Source organism: Leptidea sinapis, chromosome 5 (assembly GCF_905404315.1).
Source record: "Leptidea sinapis chromosome 5, ilLepSina1.1, whole genome shotgun sequence".
Lineage (NCBI taxonomy): Eukaryota > Metazoa > Arthropoda > Insecta > Lepidoptera > Pieridae > Leptidea > Leptidea sinapis.
The window spans coordinates 9,314,348-9,327,530 of NC_066269.1; the positions used below are offsets into that span (position 1 = coordinate 9,314,348).

General features: G+C 34.9%; 1 protein-coding gene across 1 annotated transcript; it reads left to right on the top strand.

The window, feature by feature from the left end:
* The first annotated feature begins 3,066 nt into the window (after positions 1–3,066).
* LOC126964442 (uncharacterized) lies at positions 3,067–13,131 on the top strand. Its single transcript, XM_050807549.1, has 5 exons — positions 3,067–3,144; positions 6,583–6,669; positions 7,155–7,340; positions 8,944–9,073; positions 10,338–13,131. Exons 2-5 carry the CDS (start codon positions 6,589–6,591, stop codon positions 10,406–10,408), a joined length of 468 nt encoding a protein of 155 aa, XP_050663506.1. The 5' UTR covers positions 3,067–3,144; positions 6,583–6,588; the 3' UTR covers positions 10,409–13,131.
* Positions 13,132–13,183: the final 52 nt, after the last annotated feature.

The window sequence follows — 13,183 nt, forward strand, 5'->3', positions numbered from 1 at the left end:
CATAGAACCGATCAGGAACATCATACGCCGCGGCTGGAAGGAAAATTATTATGCTGAAATACGAAATTTCATAGGCATAACGTTATGGTACTCCACAACCACGCGTTTCACTAGAAACATTTTGCCGCGCATCGTCAGTTAGTAGAATTATCTACTAGCAGCTTATGACGTAGCCTCAAAGTTTAAAGCATATTTCTATCTCAAGAGCCTGCTACGCATATCTGGACGTTTGTTATGGCTTATTTTCCATCGGCCAAGCTACTTGCCTGTTAACCCTTTAACCCTGCTCCTTTGCACAGGATGCCGGCTAGATTATGGGTACCACAACGGTGTCTATTTCTGTCGTGAAGCAGTAACGTGCAAGCATTATTGTGTTTCGGTCTAAAGGGTGCCGTAGCTAGTGAAATTACTGGGCAAATGAGACCTAACATCTTATGTCTCAAGGTGACGAGCGCAACTGCATTACCGGTCAGAATTTCGTTACTTTCAAGAATCCTGAGCGGCACTGCATTGTAATGGGCAGGGCGTATCAATTACCATCAATTGAGCGTCATATTCCTCTCGTCCCTTATTTTCGTAAAAAAAAACCTCTAATATATTAAAACAAGAGAAAATAGCTCGTAAATAATAATAATATAGTATTAGAATATAACATTAAAATCTATCATCATTCATAGTCACTCATCAGTGATGATGTATCATCGCTGATACAGATAAATTGGAAAGTGAACTTTTCATAGATTTCGTCAACAGATTCGTTGAGGATTACATCGATTTAAAGTCCAGACATTCCGGCGTCATACTACATCAAAGATTATTTTCAAACAGATGCGACATTATCAATTTTTTATCACTCATAGTTTTTAACAATTTTATTACTAGCCATCGCAATATCGGCAAAAATAAATTAAACGGCCGGCAACGCTCCTGTGTTTCCTTTGGTGTTGCAGGAGCGTGTGGGCGACGGTGATCACATATCACCAGGATAACATACGCTTGTTTGTCCTCCTTTTCTATGAAATATATCATATACCGCTTAGTCGTGGTAAATATCCCTTAAATTATTGCATAACAAAATTGGTTGTTTTAATTAATAATTTAAATGACATACTTGTATTATTTATTTAAAAAGATATGCAAATAATAAATGTACTTGTAAATATATCAAAATAAATGACGATGATATCTTTTTGAGATATAGCCTCTCTCTTGCCATTGCATAAACCATATATCATTGCATAAAACCACAATAATTTATTTACTTCAACTATAAAGTTAGAGTAGATCTATAGATATATATGACGACCCCAGGGCCCAGGTATAAGGCTATATGGGTCCAGACCCATATAGCCTAGTGGTTAGTAGGCCTACTGAGTAAGAGATCCCGGGTTCGTATCATGTTCCCGAGGGAAGGTTATGAGGGCACGTACAGTTACAGGTACCTGACAGATTGCATCGTAAGTGTCAGAGTGACGAGTGAAACATGATGTGATTTGGTTCTTTAATTAGTTCAAATTCATTGACGAAAGTTGAGAATAATTTTAACACACTACAACTCTTAGTAGCAATTATAAAACATAATCGTCGGTGGCACAATAGATTTACTTTCACCACGGCGCGTCCGTTTCATTCCGCTCACCACTTCCTTTTTGGTGCTTGAATTCCTATGAAAATTTATTCTACTCTTTATAAGGTCGGCAATGATTTTATGAATATGAGCCGCGATGATCACATACATCAGGAGTCATCCTAATCGTTAAGTGTTGTAATTATTCACGACCATTCTTTGTTGAATTTAAACACTCGCAAAATCGCCTTTTAGTTATAAAAATGTCACTGTGATGAGTAGAGAGCACCGCTTTTATAAAACAAAACTGTGCAAGACGAAATAAGATGAAATAAATTTAAATTATTTGATAACCACTGTACTGTATACTGTTTATCGTAACAAACAAACTGTTACCATTATCTTAGTTATTCCAACCAGATTAATTGACTCAAGTTAATCACTTGAATAACAATTGAATGCGACTTGTAAGCCACTATTAAATTACCGCCATAATGATTCAAGCAGTAACAATTCCCTCAATACTCCGTTCACCATTTCTACATTACGTTTGCGAGTGCCGGCGTTGAGTGCGGCCGACCGTCACGGAACAGTTTTTGCTGCAGACGCAGTCACCGTAACGGCTCTCGAGTCGACCAATCACTTGTGCGTATTCTGAAACACGCTATCAATGTTTATTAGTTATTTAAGTATATATGAAATATCTCGTACAATGATATCGGGGAGTCCGATGCCGTCACAAGACCGGCTAGCGAGGGGCCGGACTACATCCTCGCTGTATCACAACTCCAAATTCGTAGAGAGGTCTCTGCTTCGTATATTTGATTGTTAATATTAATCTCCTGTAGTTAAGTTAACCGTATGTATGCGCTAAGATTAGATTCCCTCTTCTTAACCATAACCGGTTGGCGGCATGTTTGACTTCCTTTTGTCGATGTTTGCTTCCGAGTCATGGATATTGATATGTATTTATGTAAGTCTATTTTATTAAATATATCGTTGTCTTGTACCCATAGTGCAGGGTATGCCTAGTTTGGAGCAAAATCATTTGTGTAAAATTGTATCAATATTTATTTATTTATCAATCGAGTATAATTTCGGATTCGTATAAGTTTTTCCATTGATCTTTATTGCAGCGTCGTTAACGTGTCTAATACATTAATGGTGATAAAAAAGAAACACTGAGCCTATATTTTTTTATAAAAATAAAGGATGACACGAGCAGGACGTTCAGCTGATGGTTTTTGATACGCTCTCCATTACAATGCAGGTCCGCTCAGAATTCTTGAAAAACCCAAAAATTCTGAGTGGCACTACAATTTCGCTCGTCACCTTGAGACGTAAGATGTTAAGTCTCATTTGCCCAGGTATTTCACTATTTATATAATGGTATTGGTAATTTTATGATGTTCGATTAAGTTTAGTTTTTCAATAGTAATAGGCATAATACTGGAGACAGCGTTTCTGTTCTAGCACTCTTTGCAACATCTCCGCGTATGGTTCATACTTCATTCAGTATCTGGACCTCATCACAATATATACCGCATTTCATATTTTCAGTTTGTGATATTATAAAGGTAAGATTTTCTTATTATTTGCTTTTTTAACTACAAGTCATGTAATATATTTACTAAGTAGCTTGTCCTAAGCTAAGGAACATCAAACAACTAATTGTTGTGAGCCTTCTTGCGTGTAAATTCCACATAGATTCAATCTAATGTCTCGTACCAGAATTTTGCGAGTCAACATCTCCTGAGGATGCTTCTTATAGAGGCGAAACAGGTGTCGAATTGATTGAAATCCAGCGGAATTTACACTCAAGTAGGCTCACAATAATTGGTTACTCAAGTTGCCGGAGATTTCAGTGCTTGAACTTTAGACGTTGCATAGTGATTTCAATTGTACTACCCACTTCCAGCATAAGTTTTCTAGCAAGGTAGGCACTGCATATCTAACTAGTCGTATTTGAGCTTTAGAGTGTGCAAACTAGAGATTGCTCATACCGTAGGTATTTAGTATCTAGCGTAAGGAAAAGTCTTATTAGGTTGTTTAATGTTTGGTTATAGAATAACGGAATAGAAGAACCAAATTAAATTAACTTACACTATATTTATGCAGGTTGATTCCGAGGTAGGCACTTCCTTATAGCCTATATGATACGCACGCCACGGACTTCCAGCAGCACACGACAAACTCCAAACCTATCCCCCACTGTCGGTGATGTTCCTCCAAATGTGATTTTTTATTTATTAGGACAACTAATAAATTTTATTATTGATTTTCATAACAAAGTAAATAGTAATAATAATATAAATAACAGTTAAGTTTATAGTTAACATATCACTTCATAATATAAAGCAGTCTGTTCGCGATAGACTCAAAAACTACTGCACTGATTTTCATGCAGTTTTCAAGTGGTTCCCGAGGAAGGTTTTAGTATATAAGTAGTTAAGTTTTTGCATACATTTTATTGGAGATATTTATTGATATATTTATGGATATTTGTTGGGGGTGTCGGAAAAAAATAAGCCGTCTGAGAGCTTTCAACGAAAACGCTGTCTAAACCTTTTGAGATATAACAAAATAATGTAAAGTGGAATTGTGTATCTTATATAGGTCTATAGAAAAGTCCGCGATGGCATATGTCTATCTCTTAAGGATATTATACTATATCCATTTTATTATTTTGACAATTATAAAGCGGTAATGTAATAGCTGTTTACACAAATACGATTTTCATCCTTATCATTTCCTATTGGCGGAACAGCGTCTGTCAGGTCAGCTAGTATTACATAATTAAAATTACGTCTTAAACTTTTTATAATGGAAAAATTACAAGTAAATGTACATGTCTTAGAGAGAAAAATAAAATCTATATATATAAAAGACAATGTATGTTTGTATGTTCCCTAATAACTCCTAAACTATTCGATCGATCTCAATGAAATCTTTTGTAATAGATTCGTCGAAGCTCAAGGAAAGTTTACATATATAATTTATATGGCAAAACAACGTTTGCCAGGCCAGCTAGTATATTATAAATATCTAGTGTAAATTTAATACTTTTATTATTACTATCAAACGGCATATTTATGTCAATTTCACAAGATATGAATTGTGGATATATATTGTATTAGTTGTGGATATTGGAACTACAAGCCTATTTGAATAATATTTATTTGACTTTAAATAGGCATTTTGTCTCATCAGCCGTTAATTTGAAATTTTGGTAGCCTTAGAGCTGTTTCTCTAAAAAATCCTCATAAGATATGTGACTCTACACCCTCTCAATTTGCTTTATAAATATATTTGACCGTGTGCAACGCAGAGCTGCTCGAACTGTCAGGGACCCAGTGCACTGTGAACGGCTGGATCACTTGGCGTTACGTACAGACGTCGTTTCATTGTGTCTTTGCTTCTTCTACCGAATTTATCACGAGGAGTGTTCTGAAGAGTTGTTTCACCTGATTCCTGCCGCCGAATTCCACCTTCGCACGACACGCCACAAATTAGGATATATTCCCCACCATCTAGATGTGTGACGGTCCTCCACAGTGCGGTTTTGAATGAACTTCCTTCCACGTAGAACAAAACTTTGGAATGAGCTTCCTTGTGCGGTGTTTCAGGGACAATACGACAGGGGTGCCTCCAAATAAAACCGCGTACACCTTCAACACTCCTGTAATTCCTCTGGTGTTGCAAGATAATGTGGGCGGCGGTGATCACTTAAAACCAGGTGACCCGTACGCTCGTTTGTCCTCCTTTTCCATAACCAAAAAATATAATGTGGTTAACAATTTTATTTTGGTTGAACTGAGTTAAAATTCTTTGGTGTTCTTAATTATACATTGAGTATTTTAAATGCTTTTTTATTTATGTTGTCTATATGTTTGTTAAATTTTAATTCTGTATCAGAACATATTCCCAGGTCTATAAATTCCGTTACATATCGAATGTAACGGATTAGGTCTTATGCATTTATTTTATACTTACCATGGTAATGGTATTGTAATAAAGATATTACGTGTAAAATTTAATGACATATTGTTGAGTTTGTATCAATTTGTTTAGATCTTGACGAAGTTATTTGGAATCTTGGAGTATGGGCAGCGTTGATCTCTCATTGCTCAGACCTTATTTACGTAAAACTTAGCCCAGTGTAAGCTTAGCATATTTTAATATATATTAATTAAGTGACACGTTGTTTGTCCGCGATGGACACCTAAACTAATAAACGGATCTTAATGGGGATTACTTCATGGAATTGCAGTTTAGTCCAACTTGAGAGATAGGATAGTTTTTATTTCGATTTGGGACCCATAATTATTTTTATTTCCAATATTTGTTTTGTATGGACATATTTTCTATGAGAGAATTTATTGCCGCACGGTTTCTGTTTTTTGATACGCTCTGCCCATTACAATGCAGGTCCGCTCAGAATTCTTGAAAAACCCAAAAATTCTTAGCGGCATTACAATTTCGCTCATCACCTTGAGACGTAAGATGTTAAGTCTCATTTGCCCAGTTATTTCACTATTTATATAATGGTATTTGGTATTTCACAGTTGTGCTGTGAAACAATAATTTCATTATAGACGAATGACGTTCTATAGATAATATAGAACGTCATTGACAGGGAGCATATTTTACAAAATAATTCTTGGTGTTATGAAATATTACTGACAAATTTATAAAAAACAGTGTTTTATTTATTATGCACAGAACAACTGCTGAGTCAGCTAGTAGGTACATATCTTTCATTTTCTTTTAATAGTCATTTGACAGCTGAACTTATACTGAGCTTAAGCTAAGACAGCCCAACGCAAAAGTATAGTTCGTACTAAATGACAATCAGCTAAGTTTTACGTATGTAAAGTTTGAGGAAAGTTTGAGTGATTCCAATGTTACATTTTCCTCATTCCATAAGTAAAATTAAAATGAAAATAAAGGAGTGTTAACCACTGACCACAGGGATGATAATATTGTGTACCTTTTGAAGATTTTATTATTTCCAGAACAAAATGGGACTTCCTCAATTGGAAACCTGCTGTTGTGTCTTCCCCTTGAAGACTGGCAACATCATTATGGGGTGCTTAAACTCGGTATGTATTATTTTTTATAAAAATAAGAAACGAGAGGAGCAGGACGTTCAGCTGATGGTAATTGATACGCCCTGCCCATTGCAATGCAGTGCCGCTCAGGATTTTTGAAAAACCACTAGCTACGGCGCCCTTCAGACCGAAACACAGTAATTCTAACACTTTAATGCTTCACGGCAGAAATAGGAGCCGTTGTGGTCCCCATAATCTAGCCGGCATCCTGAGCAAAAGCAGTAGTAGTAGTAGTAGTACTTAGTTGCCTCTTACGACATCCTTGCGCTTGGGACATCCCTATTATTTATTTTATGCCCCGGGGAGGCACAGGGCACGGACTTAACATGAAGACAGTTTATCGCAGTGTTACTAAAATGCTCATCAACTGCGCCTACCTACAATTTACTCTCACAATATTTATCGCAGTTAAACTTGACTGCACTGAACTGTACTAAAGCCGCTTTACTTATAATTTATATTAATATTGACTTCAGATGATGTCGTTCACGTTGTTCATCGTAATGATAGTATTGACGTGTACACTGGAGCCCCTAACAGAGACTGATGACATAAACGCACGGGCAGAGTACACGGGCCTCTACGCGATGTCTATCATCCTGGTGCTGATGTTTCTCGCCAAGTTCTGCTTTGATCTGTTATTCGTCTACGGCGTTGTTACGGTTTGTTGCACAAGTTTAAGCAATTATATTTACCATGACAAAATTATGTTTCTGTCATCCCGACTGATGCTATTAGACAGTAGTCAGTTTTGGCACATACTTCGATAGCTTCATTGCTACAGGAAGGGTGTCTGTTACTGTACTTCGGTTCTATGTTTTCAGATATCAAATAGATGGTACCCTCGAATCATGATAATACCTCATCAATAATAAGTCCTTATTTCAGTAATTGATGTAGATAGAGAATCATCTTCTCTAATTTCTATGGGTGTAGCTTTAACCGAACAACTGTGAGTAGGATAGACGAGATCCAGTGCTGATAGAATGAAATGGGTTGGCACCGCATTAGGTCTTTTGCCGCAGTTGTGGCACGGAATAATATGTCAAGAATTCTCTGAGAATTTTCGCACTTGGCTTCTTTTGTGATTTATCGAACGCTTTCCATTGTGTTGGACTTGAAACAATGTTCAGAAAAAATTAAAACTAGGAATACTGGATTAACCCAATCTGGACCTTATAAAAGGTACAGGTGAACGGAAAGCAGTCTTTTGAATCATTATAAAAATCGACACCAAGCAATATATATATCGTGAGTAACCGTCATAATAATTATAATTATAAATGGAAGTCACCCAGGGGTCGAATTCAGAACCTTTTCTATTCTTTATTTTTAATTAATATAACATAATTATACCTCCTTTAGCAAGATGCTAATGATAACTATCCTATAGTTATCATTAGCATCTTGCTAAAGGTATGATCCTAATCATAATATTGTTTTCACTTCTCATGCTCTGAAATTGCTTATTTGTGCACGATATAGGCTGCACAAAATCGATTTTTGTGCACAAGTGCATTAATGTATCTACTCATAAATGTATCTATATTAAGGCAAAGAAAATGAGCCAAACACAATAAAAAGTTCAGAGATAGAATTTGTTATTTTATAATATTTACTTTAATTTATTTGCTTCATGTGTTTTTTAAGACATAAAAGATATTAAAATTAAAAAAAAATGATTGGTTATTTAATTAATTTAAAATAATATATATATTACGTAATTAATTTAATAGTAGTCTAATATCAATGTCGTAAGATTAAAATAAACGCGGCGGGAAAAAGGTCTTGTTTTTTCGTGCGTTTATTAATTTCGTCAAATTTGCTTAAATTGTTAAAAATGTCCATGTTATACTACTGTTTTATTTCCTCGCAATCGAAATGAAAAGCAGAGTTTATAACTCGTCCACAAATCATTTTATCGTCGACATTACTATCAGTAAGTAAGTTTGTAAAAGTCTCGGATAAAATGGTTCCTTTTGTGCACTCGTTGTAAAATCGACTATTGCTGACGATTGAATAATTCACAAAATCCTAGCAATGTCAACAATGCTATTACAATGAAAACAAGCTAATAATTATCCTCTTAATGCTGAAAACACAAATAATTGTACTATATATTATTAAAACAACTTTCCCAAATGTCTGGGCATTCTTGACTTGCTTCTGTCTTTTTTGCTTTTGTGACTCGATCCCAAAGCGTATATAAAAAAGCGCAAAACTACTCCTGATCAAATATTACTTCATTTTGACTATACATTTTAGGAGAAGCCTGGAATCATTAGAGCGTACTTCATGATGTGGACAGCATTTTTTCTTCTCTCCATGTTCACATTTTTCCTGAACGCACCGCATTACAGCTCAGGAGCCATTTGCATGGAAGTTATCTACATCTGTAAGTTATTAAACCAACTAAAATTCAGTACTGCTACCAAGTATATTGTGGCACCTAATGAAAAAATAGGTGCGACTTTCTTATTTTCGATAAATAATACTAATTTAATACGCGCTTTTTATTAGCTTCACCTGTATGTATGTTTGTTTGTAACCGACTCATTTGGGCGTGATTTTGACCCACTTTAAATGGCTAGATTTCGTTCAAACTTCGTAGATTTATCGAGGACCAATGACAATACATTAATTTGATAAAATTATTCCATTTTTCCATTTGCAAAATAAGATTTTTGTTAATTTATACAATAATATTCATCTATCGTTATAAGGCAAGAAATGATATTAATTTTAAATTTCAACCATTATCTTTAACCGATTTATCTAATATTGGGAAATTTTTGAATACCAAAGAAATATTTTAATGCAACAATGCAAATAGGTAATATTTAAAAAAAAAAAACTAAAAAACATGCTCTTATAAATAAACCAAAAATTAAAAGTAGGAAATATTTTCTGTTTTTTAGTTCACTTTTCTATAAATATACGTTATTCAAAGGAATTGTTAAAAAACGTTTGTGTGGTAAAGGTAACTATAACATAAATGATTTTCTTAATGATACCACAGATTGGGAATGGAGCGACCGCCCTCAGGCTATTAAATAATAAGTTTAATTGTACAATGTTACTTTGTAAATGTTACTTTAATTGTAAAACATATTTTTGATGAAAAAAAAAAGCCCGCTGAGTTTGTTGCCCCCATTCTTCTCAGGCCTGAGGCATTCACTTTGGAATGGGTGGTAGTTTTTTTTTTTGACTTTCAATAAGTGATTTCACATCCTATTTTGAATAAAAATATTTGAATTTGAATTTGAATTTGAATATAAATAGTGTGTTTTTTAGATTTTTGTTAATTGCTATTAATATCACTATACTGTGATTGCGAATTTCATAATAAATTAAATATTAATTGGCAATGAATAGTTCTCTCGCTACATATTTTTGACCTCGCGATATTTTATGATAGCTTTGTCAATGGAACCTAACGTTGAGGCGCTTAAGGTATAATTTGCATTAATTGATGTTTATCATACTGATGCGGACAGTTTAAAGTGTAAAATTTTTACGGAATTGTTCGGTTATTTTAAACCAACAAACGGTTTCCTTGTTTAAATTAATATCTATTACCTGTCATTTATCTCATTGATTTCCTTATAGAGATTGTGTTGAAATATTCATGGAGTTATATTATTATTTGTATTTTTCAGGTTTTAACGTGTATGCCATTCTGCTGTTGCACAGCTTTTATAAACAGCTGAATACAAGAGAAGAGGTTTAAATAACTGGTTTTTGCCAAATTCATTCGTTTTATGTATTGCTAGTTTGACATTACTTTATTTTTCTAAAATAAACATAGCCTAAGTTACTCCTTATTACATCAGCTACCTGCCAATATCGTCAAGTCCCGTCAAAATCGGTCTAGACATTTCAGAGATTAGCCGGAACAAACATACAGACGGACAAAAATTGTAAAAAACATAATTATTTTGGTGTATGTATGTATATTCATATACAATATGAAGTAAAAAACGGTTTTTCTAATACAACAAACAGACACTCCAATTTCATTTATATGTATAGATGTATCTAGAAGTTAGAACTAGGTGTACGTTGATTCACCCGAGGCAATAGATGGTGAGACATTCATAAAATGCTGCCAATTTTTTTCTTTATCTTGCATCATGACGTGGTCAACTGACAGGTCTGATTATTAGATATTTATTTGACTTATCTTTGACATTTTAAATGTGACATTAACTAAAACACGATTGACATTAATCTTAATAGAAATAAGATAATATTTTTACTGTTTTTGTAATAATCCAATGTTTGAGAATAAAATAGAAATTGGTAAACCAATACCAACACAAAAAGATTGCTAGAAAATAATGTTTTTTACTAAATTGATTAATTATTAGTATTTAAATTAATACTCGTATCAAACGACGCTTTCGGTAATAAATTTTGCACTGTTTTGCGCACTGGCTATATTTTTTCTTGATATTTTTTTTAATGGAAAAGGAGGACAAACGAGCGTACGGGTCACCTGGTGTTAAGTGATCACCGCCGCCCACATTCTCTTGCAACACCAGAGGAATCACAGGAGCGTTGCCGGCCTTTAAGGAAGGTGTACGCACTTTTTTTGAAGGTACCCATGTCGTATCGTCCCGGAAATACCGCACAAGTAAGCTCATTCCACATCTTTGTAGTACGTGGAAGCAAGCTCCTTGAAAACCGCACTGTGGAGGACCACCACACATCCAGATGGTGGGGATGATATCCTTACTTGTGGCGTGTCGTGCGAAGGTGGAAGTTGGCGGCAGGAATCAGGTGAAACAGCTTTTCGGAACACTCCCCATCATAAATGCGGTAGAGGACACACAATGAAACGATGTCTCTACGCAACGCCAAGAGATCCAGCCATTCACAGAGCACTGGGTCCACGACAATTCGAGCTACTCTGCGTTGCACGCGGTCAAATGGATCGAGCTGATACTGGGGTGCGCCAGACCAGAGATGACAGCAATACTCCATATTTTCTTTGTACAGCGCTAAAATGTGGTCCGGCTTGAAGTATTTGCCGTGCTCTATTTATGACGCCCAGTTTCTTCGAAGCCAATTTGGCTTTTATATTCAAGTGAACGTGTTGTCACGCAGTTTTCAGCGACAATTATTCCGTTTCAATTCTGGGCATGGACATAATGACAGTTTTAAAGAATCAAAGAGTAAATGGTTTATCATGGTACTACCCAGATTTGATTAAGATATTCAATATAATAAAACAGTGCAGGACATTATCCTGTCTTTCCTGGACATTATCCTGGACTTTATTAACATTAACATGCCGGCTATCTTAACACCAAACGGTATTTCCCGTGACGGCGGCAAAACTCCTGATGGTATTCACATTGATTCCTTGGAGGAGTTTGGGGTGATATCTTGGGTACATGGGGTCCGTCAGCATGAAGTCATGAACCCTCATTTAAAGGGCTTATTAATTTGACAAACAATCCGAGATCTGAAGTTTGGCAACACAAAGAGTTGCAGCACCTTATCTGCAGGTTCTCTACCTCAATGCGGTTTACTTTGCGGGTTTTGAACACGATTCCTATCTGATGGTGCTACATAATAATTAGTTATGTATATTACAGTCATTGTAAAATACTCAATTTAAATGAAAAGAGTGGTTGTTGAGTTTCTTGTAAGTTTATTCTTCTTACGAGCTCTACTTTTTCGAACATATTATGGTAGTTTCAGTAATTTAAAAGAAAACGAAAAAGCACTTAGTAACACTATTTTGTGAATTTTTTTTTAGAAAAAAAATACTTAATATTTTAATGAAAGAAATCATAAGATAGTATAATAACATGTCCACTATAGTAAACACATTACAAAGAATTCAATTGAAATATTTTTTATTTTCACGCGTTTAGCAAAATAGTCACAATTTCTCGTGCAACTCTGAAAGAGCGGCGATACTCGTATTGCAGCACGAATCTATCACAAATCACGTTTTTTGTTTACAATCTTGGTGATCGCTTGTTTATCTAACAACTCAACTCAACTCAACAAGAATACCTCGGCTAATGTAAACGCAAGTGGCTATAGTATCTCAAGTGGCCGCGCCGAGTTTGGCGCCAAAACAGCTGAGTCGGTGGCGTCTGCGGGCGCGCGGGACATGACAGCATTGCTTAGGTTAAGCCTAATTGAATAAAGTTTATTTGACTTGACTAATAATGTACCTATACTTAATTCATAATTTTATTGTAAATTATTGAATGTAAGAAAGACATAGCTAATAAGTGTTGTTATGTGCCATAAAATAAAAGTATAAAATACAGCAAACGGCCATGTAAACTAAAACATTTATGACGTCACGGCTCAATAAAACTTGGAAACATAATATATCGTCGCTTGAAGTTTTGATGTATTGTAGTACAAATCAAGAATTTATATATTATACTATGGATATTTAATTTGTAAATAAAATGTGATCTGTTACTGATTGTATTTTTATTTTATGCATCTGTTATTATTTCGTAAGTAAATTTTA